Source organism: Salvia hispanica, chromosome 3 (assembly GCF_029641045.1).
Source record: "Salvia hispanica isolate PSC_SH4W2 chromosome 3, Shi_PSC_v1, whole genome shotgun sequence".
Lineage (NCBI taxonomy): Eukaryota > Viridiplantae > Streptophyta > Magnoliopsida > Lamiales > Lamiaceae > Salvia > Salvia hispanica.
In genome coordinates, this window is record NC_142694.1 from 42,625,324 (window position 1) to 42,637,729 (window position 12,406).

At 37.9% G+C, this 12,406-nt stretch overlaps 1 protein-coding gene across 2 annotated transcripts; it reads right to left on the reverse strand.

Moving 5' to 3' along the window:
• Window positions 1–898: 898 nt before the first annotated feature.
• Window positions 899–7,059, reverse strand: ABCC10 (multidrug resistance-associated protein 14). 2 transcript variants are annotated; one of them, XM_048118374.2, is made up of 13 exons: window positions 6,904–7,056; window positions 6,611–6,775; window positions 4,288–6,363; window positions 3,891–4,211; window positions 3,722–3,808; window positions 3,054–3,641; window positions 2,809–2,973; window positions 2,421–2,715; window positions 2,124–2,338; window positions 1,746–2,051; window positions 1,602–1,665; window positions 1,282–1,521; window positions 899–1,206 (listed from the first exon to the last, which is right to left on the reverse strand). In XM_048118374.2, the coding sequence occupies exons 3-13, from the start codon at window positions 6,349–6,351 to the stop codon at window positions 1,091–1,093; spliced, it is 4,461 nt and encodes a 1,486-aa protein (XP_047974331.2). In that variant the 5' UTR covers window positions 6,352–6,363; window positions 6,611–6,775; window positions 6,904–7,056; the 3' UTR covers window positions 899–1,090. The 2 variants fall into 2 exon arrangements, with proteins under 2 accessions (XP_047974331.2, XP_047974329.2); XM_048118372.2 differs by lacking the exon at window positions 6,611–6,775 and having other exon boundaries at window positions 6,904–7,059.
• Between the last annotated feature and the right edge of the window lie 5,347 nt (window positions 7,060–12,406).

The following is a 12,406-nucleotide window of genomic DNA, read 5'->3' on the forward strand; positions in this document are numbered from 1 at the left end:
AGCTAGAAAAAGATAATTCAGTTGATGAAAAGGGAATTTTGACATCTCGAAATAAACTTTAACTTTGGCCTTTTTTCTGTCCGAAAGTTTATTACTCTCTCTGTCGCACAATAGAAGTCACGTTTAGTGTGGGTAAGAGTTTTAATAAATGTAAAGAATAGTGAGTTAGATAAGTTAGTAGAATATGAGGTCCACTTTTTTATCTCGGTTTTATAAATGTGAGTGAAATGAGTTAGTGGAATGTGAGACATATTTACGGAGGGGGTTAGCCGGAACACCAAATCCTCTATACAAATTGAAATACTAGTCATATAATATCTTAGTATTATTTTATATATGAAACATAACACCAAGTATAGTTTAATGCTAAAATCTATCAAGAATACTAAGATCTTCGGCAACGTGTCCCGAGAGCCGAGTACCTTGGATCTTGGCGATTGTTCTTCGGTGGTACTTGGGCATAGTCCGGGACTCTAGGAGCCATATGGCATAGAAAAACAGATAAAAATGCCCACAGTTTCTGCCTTCAAATTTTCAAACATCTCACATCCACCAGTCTTTATAATTGACGACAAAACACTCCAGGAACGTTGCACAATATAAGATAGAAACTGGAAAAATAATCTTCTTCTTTGAGGTAGACTCTCGAAGAACCATAGGCAATAACGTAAAATGAGTCCTTACGACACAACGAGCAATGAGCTACCCGAACTTCAAAACAACTCATATTTTCTTCAAATTTTTACCATATTGCATGCAGATCTTCTCCAATGCACCATTCTTAACCTCAAAGTTTATAAATAAATCCATGCAATGTATCTTAGAAATTGTTTGCTCGAGCTTTTTGTGATCGGTCCAACAAGCACTTTGATTAACTATTCAAACATTGAACCATGGCTACATCAAAACATGGTGCAATCATTCTAGCCATCAAGGTTATGGACATATTCATGTTTTACAAATATGTTGCATTTGAGAATAATGAATATTGAGCCCCCAGATTCATATTCTACTACTTGATAACATGTCAGGACTAGAGTTGTTTCACAATCATGGATCAAATTAATCATCTCAACTTGTGCAGTTGGATTTACTGTGATTGTACAGCCTGATTATTATGTGACCAATACTCCTTCACTAGCTGACCAAACAATGAACCTTCTCTCTTCATCAGCTTCATTGGTTCATCATACTCCACCAATTTCCCTGTTTATCAAATCAAAAAAATCAGTCATTTACAGATCCATGTCACACACTATGTCTTAGACACGAGACACTCACCATCGCTGATGGCGAGAACCATCGTTGAGTCCATCACCGTGGGGATTCTGTGAGCCACGGTGATCACCGTGCAATCTGCAAACTCAGTCCTTATAGTCTTCTGCAAGATTGTGTCGGTTGCATTGTCAATCGAAGCAGTTGCTTCGTCTAGTACCAGAACCTTGCTCCGTCTCAACAGCGCGCGTCCCAAACAGAACAGCTGACGCTGCCCCATACTCCAATTCGATCCATCTTCCACAACTGTGATCACATTTTTTTTTATCAACTACAACTCAATCCATTCATATATATTCAAGAAATGTTATTGAAGAATCAATTACCAGGTGCATTTAGCCCCTCTTCTTTTTCTTGAACAACCTCTTTGAGCTGACACTTCCCTAAAACCTTTAGTTTCAACCACTCATTAATAACACTACACTCAAATGTTCATAGATAATAAAAGACTAATTTCTTGAAATATTTACCTCCCATATTTCCATGTCACTATGCTGGCCTAATGGATCCAAATTGTATCTAACAGTGCCAGTGAAGAGAGTAGGGTCTTGAGGTATGATCCCAAAGTGAGACCTCAAGTCGTGAAGGCCGATTGTCGAGATATCAATTCCATCCACCACGATCCTCCCTCCCGCTGGCTCCACCAGACGGAAGAGGGCGCTGATGAGAGTAGTTTTCCCACTGCCAGTTCTACCAACGATGCCAATCTTATCTCCTCCCTCGAACGTGCAGCTGATCCCGCGTAAAACAAGTGGTGCATCTGCTCTATATCTGATCTGTTTAATCAAAACGCGGTTTAGAATCACACTGAGAGCTCAGAGCTGAGGAAGAGGAAAAGGAAAGGTTACCTTTAGGTCATGAATCTCTACTCTACCCTCACTCGGCCAATTGGTCGGGGGTCGGCTCTCTTCTACCACCTCCTGTGCCTCACTAGGTATGTGCATATACTGGTCGAGCCGCTCCACAGAAATGATGTAGTTCGACAACATACACTGGTTGTTAATGGAGAACACGAGGGACATATTTAGTGAGAGACCATATGACAAAGCCATTCCAATGAATCCTGCAACGACAAATGAAGGTCATGTAAGAAAAAGAAACGAAAGATGAAACGAAAACCACGATGTATTAGTACTATCACACACCGGAGCTGAAAGTTCCGGTAGGTAGTAAAACCATACAAAGCCCTGCAAAGGAGAGAACTGTTGCACTAAGGATTTCCAGCCTCTGAATCAGCCACTCGTTCGCGGAAAAGTAGTTGAAGTAAGGACTGCCATTTGTGTCGATCAGTTCAAGATTCTTTGCAAAGAACCGGTCTTCCTCGTTGAAAGCTCGTATAGTGGTGACCCCAGCTACAGATTCAGCAAGATGGTTAGCTACAAGAGATTTTGTCGTCCCGTTGATCCTCATCAGCTCTTTAGCCGAGCAGTAGTAGTAGCTCTGTAGATATAGAAATCCGTATCAGACTAATCGTGTAAACGTTGGCAACACCTATAAAATCAGTATTCATGGCGAATAAAACGGAACAGATACCTGTAGTCGAATAGCAAGAATGATCATTGGTATGGAAACAAACAAAACTTGCCATGTTATAATGGCTAAAACAGCAAGGTTAGCATAACAATTCGTAGTCGATCCAACCGTGAATATGAAGTTGAAGGGGAGATCAAGATCAACTATACTCATATCAGCAGAGACCTGTGCCAAAACAATCATGTACACATATTTAGTTTAACAGATATCATGTGAAAAGATTGAGATTCAGCTTTGAAATTTACCCGGCTCAGTATTCGTCCCAAAGGCGTAGAGTCATAAAACGCCATTGGTGCACGGAACAAAGATATCAGCAGTTGTGAAAACAATGCTTGTGACGACTGCAGACCCATGACAACGGTAGCTAGAGTTCTACCAAGGAGAATCACTGTTGAGACGAATCCGATCAGCAAGTATACGAGGATCAATCTCAAGCTGTCAAAATTTGGATCATCAACATTTGCTGCCATCCATGAGTTTTGCAGTATTTGACCAACGACAAACGATAAATGACAGAGAGCAGCCACGCCAAACGTCAAGAATCCCTTGTTCTGCTTTAGATACAGGAGATACGGCTTGAATCCAGTATCTCCGACCTCCCTCTCTTCTTTCTTTATCAACTGATCAACCCCAGCCGCTGGCGCCTTCTGCTCAGTGTAACTCCTACGAATCTCTCTTGAGGAAGCATCACTCGTTCGCCTCTCAGTCAGCTCGGAGAGCCCTTCAGAACCTGCAGTTTCTCTGTGAGCATGGATAAGATCCTGAAACTCTTTGCTCGATTCCAGCAGCTGAGAATACGGAGCAGCACACAAAATCTCCCCATCCGACATCAACTGTCAAAGAAAGTGAAAACTTCATGAAAACCGAACTCTCAAAATCTCTGCCCAAAATGAATCTCTTTGCCAAAACTCACCAAAACAGAATCAAATGCTGGAAGAAAATCGACTTGATGAGTCACGAGTAAAACTGTCTTCCCCGAGAGGGCGCCCACGATGTATTCCTGTCCATTCGAAATCAGCGTGTTACTACTTATTACTTAACAGTCGCGAAAGTTACAACATGAAATAAGTAGATACACTCACGTTAAACAGGCTCGTGGCAGTGTGTGCATCAACAGCGCTGAAGGGGTCGTCCAGGAGATAAACATCGGCATTCTTGTAGAGAGCACGAGCAAGCTGGATCCGCTGTTTCTGCCCACCACTGAGGTTAATACCTCTCTCCCCTATCTCAGTGAGATCACCATAAGGCAGCAGCTCAAGATCCTTCACGAGCGAACATCTCTCCAACGTATCTTGATATCTCTTGCTGTCCATGGCTGACCCGAAAAGAATGTTCTCTCGGATACTCCCCGTCTGTATCCATGCTGATTGTGAGACATAGGCAATGGATCCTTGTACTTGAACCTGAAAACATGAGAGCAATGTGTGTTAAAACAGAATTAGTCAAGCCGAAAACAAGCATTCGTGTCTAGTAACTTACCGTTCCTCGGGTTATTGGAACCTCGCGAAGAACTGCAGCGAGAAGGGTGGACTTGCCGGAGCCCACTTCTCCACATATAGCAATCTTTTCACCTTGTTTAACTTCCAAGTTGATGTTACGAAGCGTTGGCTTCAAAGGATCCTCATCCCACGACAGATCAGCCGACTTGAAACAAACACTGGAAACCTCACCATTAGCTCGAGACTTAGCCCGGACATTCGCAGCTTCCAGCTCAGGTGCCTCGAGAAACTTCACTAGCCTGGCAAATGCGACGTTAGCTTGGATGAACACCGCAAGAACATCAGGGATCGTTCTGATGGGATCCTGAACGAGGCGCAGCGTTGCCACAAAAGTGAAGACATTGCTAGAAGACAACGGGACGCCAAGGACATAGCATGCACCAAAGGTAGCTGCAGAGACTAAAACAGGAGAAGACCAGAAAAGGTAGGAATTGTATGCTTTACGCAGCTGAACAGCTGTCAGGCATTTTTCTTCGATCTTTCTCAGATTCTCTACGACGTGCCTGAAATGAGTCTCCCACGCGTATAACTTCAGCACCTTCATATTCACTAGAGCCTCGCTCATGGCCTTCAACCTCCCGTCCTGCGCCACCATCATCCTCGACTGGAACTTATGCTGCAATTTTGCAAGAGGCATGTTGCACAGAACAGATAGAAGGATGACAACTATAGACGCGAATGTTGCTAGTCCAACAGCATCGAAGAGGATGATGACTGCGAGGCAGAGCTGGAGAGACGTGGTCCATATCTGATGGAACCAGAAAGGGAACTCTCCAATTCTGTAAGCATCAACCGTAACATAGCTCATTATCTCACCGCTGGAATGAGTCAGCCGAGCAGCGTTGGATAGTTTTAATTGTTTCTGATAGACAGCTGCAGTGAGTAACGATCTCAGCTTAAGACCGACTAGCCTGGATTTAAAGTACCACTGTCGTTGCGCTAAAGTTTCAGTCGTCTTAGTTAAGAAAAGTGCTGCAACCAGCACGTATTTCTCGTACTCGGATTTAGCATTGCCTTCTGCAACGTTGATGAAGGCTTTGAGGAGCACGGGACCAAGAGAGAGCGCGACCACCTTCAAGCACGCATACAGCCCCGACACAATGATCTCTTTCCAATGGCACAGCAGAATGATCTTCAAGATGGAGGGAGGGGCGGAGCGACTAGACTCTTTCTGCTTGTTGTATATCTCCGAAAAAAGCAAGTAGCACGACTCTGCCCGGTCATCCTCACGAAGCTTGGGCATATCTTCATCCTCGAGCGTCTTCTCCTTCCCTCTCTTCATCAATGGATTCAGCCACCAAAAGGTAAGCTTGTTCAAGAAACTAGCTTCTGCAAAGGGCGTCACGTCTCCACGAGATGATGTTTTACCGCTGCCATTGGCAACAACACCGAGCAACGGATCACTAACACCATTCTCGCCATCATCATCATCCTCTTGATAGCGGTAACCTTTGTACACGCACAAGATCAACATACTCGATCCAACAAATGATAAAATGTCTAAAATGATCTTAACTGACATCTCTTTACGAAGAATGGCAGTGAAAACCGATATTCCACATGTGATTGCAGCGAAGAGGAAAGCAAGACCGGATAACAGCCTCAACGGAGTTCTTGAAAAACGATGCCCCCTGAGGCTAATGGCTAACCCCAGCAGCAGCCATACTAATCCATGGAACAAGTATAGCACCCACCAATGCAGGGGTAAAACAGAATCCGATTTTCGCAACTTCTCTTCCAAAATCCAGACTCCAAAACACAGATAGGCCAATCCTAGAAAACCATTATAAACTGCTGATGCTAGCTGCAAATTTGACCGAAAAGATGCAGCCACACGCGAGGATTTGATCGGTCTCTTGAAAAACACGGTGAAGCAGAACATCACCAGGAGCAAAACATCAAAACAGATTATCAAGACATGGTTGCTGCAGGAAGAAGGTTGTGTCACAAAACTCAAATCTGCACTACAAGATACTCCGGTTTGGTCTCCTCCTCTGCCTGCACAGTCGTTTTCGCCACAAAACACTCTCCACAGACTCCCCATCTCTCCCCCTTCCTATTCACACCAAATGGCTAATGCACATCAGCAAAATTGCTAATTTTCACTTGATCACCAACTAAGGTTAACACTATACACTAAACATCAACTATTACAATCTCAGACAAGGCAAGAAAAGATGAATTGAGTGAGGATCTCCTTACAAACATACAGCTGTATCATTAATTAAAGCAAGGGAGAGAGATTTAATGCTCACAACAAACACAAATGAACAAAGGAGAGGGGAAAGTAAATAAACAAAGACCTTAAAGAAGTGTAAATCATCCAATGCTTGTCAATGAACAGTCTCAAATGAAGACATGCATATTAATTAATAGTACATATACATCATAAATGTGTGAATCATGACCGTTTCCATGTTTCAACGCATATGCTTAAAAAGGGAAAGGGCAGCCGCTGACAAAGGAATCTGTAACAAACAAGTGATGAATGTGTGTATAGCATTAAATATTAGTATTATAGTATATCAAAAAACAGAAGAAAGGGAATAAAAAAAGATGAATAAAGAGGCAGAGATAATGGGATGCAGAGACTAACCAGACAGATCCCAGCGGCTTCGGAGGTGTATAGCAACTCCTCCCGAGAAGGGAGGAATATTTATATATTTATATATATGAATGAATGTTGGTTTCACATAACAAAACAATAAAATTTCAAGATTCTGCTAATTCAAAATCAGGGGGAGTGGTATTGAGTGGAGTATGTTATATATATGTGTGTGTGATTAAGAAGGGCGTCATTGCTCACGTCTCTCACCGCTCGACAAGTGTTGCCTGCCTTTTTTATTTTGATGATAATAAACAAGATAAATTTCGAATATACTAATGCAAAAAAACGAAATTTACTTGGATTGTTTCATTTTCAGCAGTTTCCGTAATATATGCAAACTCTGTTGAGAGTATAGCAAAAAAATGAATCTTTGCCGAGTGAAGAGAAAAACGTGTTATCATTAGATATTTAATAGTAGTAATGACTAAGAGAAGACGTACTAAGTTACGATTTCTGTGTAATTTCGGAGAAAATACAGTATTGATAAAATTCGGAAAATCACCAGATATTGAATATTTTTTTCGTGGCAAATAACAACAAAAAAGAGAAGAAAATGCAAAATTTGCTCTCTAACTATAGTTGTCGCAATACTGTTTAATTTGGGGTTCGTTTTAAATTTTAATTGCTAATTGCCTTAACTTCGTTATCTAAATCGACCTCGTCTGCATATGTATTAATGTATCTGAATTCCTTATAAATCTATATTCGGGAATATAGTACAAAAGTATAGAGTCGAAAAATAATGTGTTCAGAAATAATAATTTTAAAATTGTTTTGGAAAATAGGACAATGCATGCTTCAATTTCAACGGATCCCACAATTAATAATTAATTATTTAATTTTATTCTTATTTAATAATTCTATATATGAATGAAGTAAGATCGGCGGTCACAAACTATAGTAGTATTATTTTATTTATATTTAATCCAAATGTAAGATCGGTGAAACTGTATACCCCTCGTCCGTGATATAATATGCATTATGTTTATCATTTCAATAACTAAAAATCTGAAAAAACCCAATTTTAAATAAATGGGCCCACTCTAATCTATAGATTTGTAATGGCGTCATTGCTCACGTCTCTCACTCTTCATTGAGTTATGAATAGTGTCTTGTCGATCTCGAGTTTAATTAGAGATTCATCATCGGGGGTCCCGTTATTCCATTTTAGTCCATCCACAAATAAAAGTCCCGATTCATTTTTATTATAAATGGTAATAGGGTCTCACCTTCATATAACTCATTTCACTTATATTTTATTTAAAAATAATATATACAAGTGAGATCATTATTCAATTAATGTTTTTCATCCACTTTTCTTAACATTTTTTAAAACTCGTACCATCAAGGAATGAGATTCCTAACGATGAATGGAGGGAGTACGTATAAAACTGTAATTATTTATTTATAGCGTAATCTCTAACAACACTAAATGATGAGTAGCAGACTTAATCACCTACGATTTCAGCTAACATTATTTCAATCTTTTTTCCTCTCTCTTCTAGTTTTATCAATTCTACAATAAAATATATAGATCTATTAATAAAACTATTAATAGTGATACGTGGTAGTTTAATTTCCAATAGAGAAATTGAAATCACCTGATTTAGTTAAGAATTAAAGTACTAGTAATAAATTTCATCCAAACAAAGACAAACATGCTCGCCAACACATGCACGGTTGTTGATACTTGCTACTATAAAATATTGAAATAAATGTGTTCTAAAATTGGAGGAGTAGTAAAGTAGTGATAGGAACTTCATTTTTTTGTGAAAATTAGAGTCCAAGTTCACAGATCCGAGTCGATGTATTAAAGTAAGAGAGAGTAAAGTAAAAGAGAGTGAATAAAGTAGAGATAAAAGTGTTTTCATTTTAAGTAATGGGTCATCTTAGTTGGGACAAACTAAAAAGAAAAGTGGGTCATCTTCAATGGGACGGAGGGAGTACTAAGAAATTGATTGCTATCCAAGAATCTATTTTCGAATGTCTCAATTATCATACAATTAAATTCTTTCCTTTTCTTGCTCTCCTAATCTCACGACGTTATTTCTTTTCTAAAAGTGAGGTAGGCACTATTTGACTATTTCTTTCAAACAATAATGAAATCATTCAAATACTCATCACTGTAGCTCTGGTGCCATATAATCCAATTACAAAGGACAAGTAATTTGATCTCTCATTCATTGTACGTTTCAATTTCATGATTAATGGTAAAAGATAGACTAATTATTGCTTCAACTATTTTTCTTTGTGAATTGTGTCAAACTCTCCTTTTACTTTAAAATGTTTCTGCTTTGTTTGATTGTTACTCGTTGATCTTGGTTTGTTTGTGCACATTTGTATGATGAGTTGTAGGTGACTTGCTATTTTAAGCCGTGATTTTAGTTAAATTTATTTTTATTCTGACAGTTTTTTAAATATATATTTTTTTAAATTCCAAACTAGTTTTACTACTACTATTTATATAACAATTTTCAATTAAATGAGTGTAAGATACCAGGGAACACTTACATAGTGGAGTAAATATTTTTTCTTAATAGGATTACGCAAGCACATTTTAGTTTGACCAAAATAATTTCAGTCAACTGATAAAAGACCCCTTATCTTCTTTAGAATTGGTTAAAATCTAAAAAGATTGGTGTTGTTTTAAGGGAAGACTCTTTTTGTTTTAGTTATTAATTAGTAGGATCTTTCGTAAACAATTAAAACTAAACATCAAAGTTCAAATTGGTTACTCCAAATTTATGTTTCAAAAATCTGAAAAACAATCTGAATGAACTTCTTCTATGTATGTCATTAATTTTGTGGAAACAATATAGTGCAATGAGTCAGTGGTGATATTGAATGGTAATAATAGCGACAGATTAAAACGTACGTTTTTAACGTTATTCGTAAAGTTAGATTCCTCATCAAAGCATACCCACAAAGTTTTTAAGAGATGATAATTGTATATTTAATTTAATCCAAGCTTTTGTTTATGACTCATCGTTTCCATGTGTTGTGATTGTGAATTTCTCTTCCCCAACTTTTTGCACTGAAATTTAGATATACATCGATGGATGAAACTCCCAAGAAGCTACCGACAAGTGCTTAGGACTTCCTCCGTTTATTCAAGATGACTACTTTTTCTTTTTTTATTTGTTCCAACTTTTTTTTTTTTTTTTTTTCCAATCAAGATGATCATTTTCCTATTTTGGAAATAGCATTCTCTCCTCTCTCATTATTAAAATATTCAACTATCTTTTCTCTCTCTACTTTATTCCACCTAACAACTCTTCCTAAAATCTTGTGCACTCAAAAATGTGGTCATCTTGAGTGGGACGGAGGGAGTATAACAAATTTAAATTCTCGATAATTACATACTACTTCATTCATCCGTCATTCGGAGTCTCATTTTTTAGCGGCACGGGTTTTTAAGAAATGTTAAGAAAAGTGTGGAAAAAAGTTTGTGGAATTGGGATCCCACATGCATATATTAGTTTGAGATGAAATGTGAGTGGAATGAGTTAATGAAGGCAGGACCTTATTACCATCTATGGTAAAAGTGAACTGGAACTCCTATTCACGGACGAACTAAAATGGAAAAACGAGACTTCTATTCGCGGACGGAGGAAGTAGTACTTTAGAGTGTTCAACAATAGGTGGCACCGCCACACCCAAAAAAAAATTGTCCAGCCACTTTACAACTACGCTTCACATTTTTTTAATTATTTGTATATTTTAATTGGACTATAATAAAATTAATTGGAAAAAAATAAATTGAATGGAATGGAATGAAAAAAATAAATTGAAAATAGATATTTTATAGATTAAAAAAAAAAAAAAAAAAATACGGCAGTTGCGTGGCTCGTAGTAGACTGTTGCGGCACCGCCGCCTGCCACCCGCCTCCACCAGATACCCGACTGTTCCACCTCTGCTGCGGTGCAGTTGTACTACACGGCAGCCGCTGCGCCGCAACGGCTGTATTGTGGATATTCTTATAACGAGTTTTGTGTTTGTTTGTGAAACTATTATTTTGTGATTTTATAGATGGTCAAGTATGGAATACGTGCTGCTTTAAAATTTTGGATTGAATGAATGTTTTTTCATATATATGGTTTTTTCTAAACTACTTTTATACCGCTACTATATATGCTAGCTTGTGAATTCATTAGCTTGTAAATTCGTGACTATAAATGTTACTCAGTAATATTAAAAAAGTCGTTTATCAAAACTCAAAATTGAGTAGGCGCACGGGTCAGATTGTAATTTTGTGTTGTCAATTTCATCGTTACATATCCTATTAATAGTTATGTTTCATCAAGTAGAATCTAGCTACATCATACATTCCAAACGACTAATGCAAAACCTAAACGTATCTTTTATATTTTTACACATGAGAGATTAATCGCATAGGTGTGCAACATTGGCACCCCACTTGCAAAGCAACACTATTTTAAAACTGAAAAAAAGTGTCTTTACACAATAGAGTAGCATAGGGTGATTTGATGAGAACAATATAATAGGTTCATATTTTGATCTATCTTCGTAATGTAATTAATTATTGTATTAACACCTACAATAATACTAACATAAATCTTTGTTTCACGTGTCGGTATGGTGTATCGAGATGATACTGTAGTGAATAATCATATTCATACATAATTTTTTACACTTCAGAAATTTTACTTACAGAGAGTTAATAATGACTCTTCATTAATTATCTTCATGGATGTGGTACTACACACAACATAACTTTGGATAGAATTGCAGGACAAAATTCATAATCTTATATTTAAATTAATGTTTTATAGTAGTACAGTTTTATCCTTTACTTTTCCAAAAGAATTCAAGCTCTTCAATAATGTTTTGTAAAAACTAACAGCATTTTAATAAATTAGTAAGTACTGCGTTTATCCTATGTACAGAAACTATCATTTCAGTTTTCAACCAGCTATTTTCTTTTTTTCTACGATTTAATCTTCACTTATCTCATATTGTCAAAGCAACCGAACCACACCTAATTGGATAAGAAATCTCTTACCAAATACTTTGTCCAATAATATGGATCTCATTTTATTTTTCTGGTCCATCCATCAAATGTTACTATAAATGGCAGACTGGCATCATTCCATTAACCTTTACAATTCACATTTCTTCACATCTTTTTAATTCATGCCGACCACATGTAGAATCACTGGTGGATCTATTGGGACGTAAAATTATCATATCTGTCCCCTACGTTTCCCTCCAATGTCACCCTGAACACTCAAAAAAATAGCCACGTCCGCACTAAACCAAGCTAGTATTGTATATTTCGCTCCCTCCGTTTTCGAATCCTGGATCCGCCACTGTATAATATATATATGGATACACTCATACACCAAAAGTTTTGGTGCACATTTTTTGTCTATATACACCGATATCACTACTCACTCTATATGCAGGAAGGACCGCAAGAGCACCTTGAACGTTTCAAACATTTTGGGATCAGAAATATTCTCAACTTTT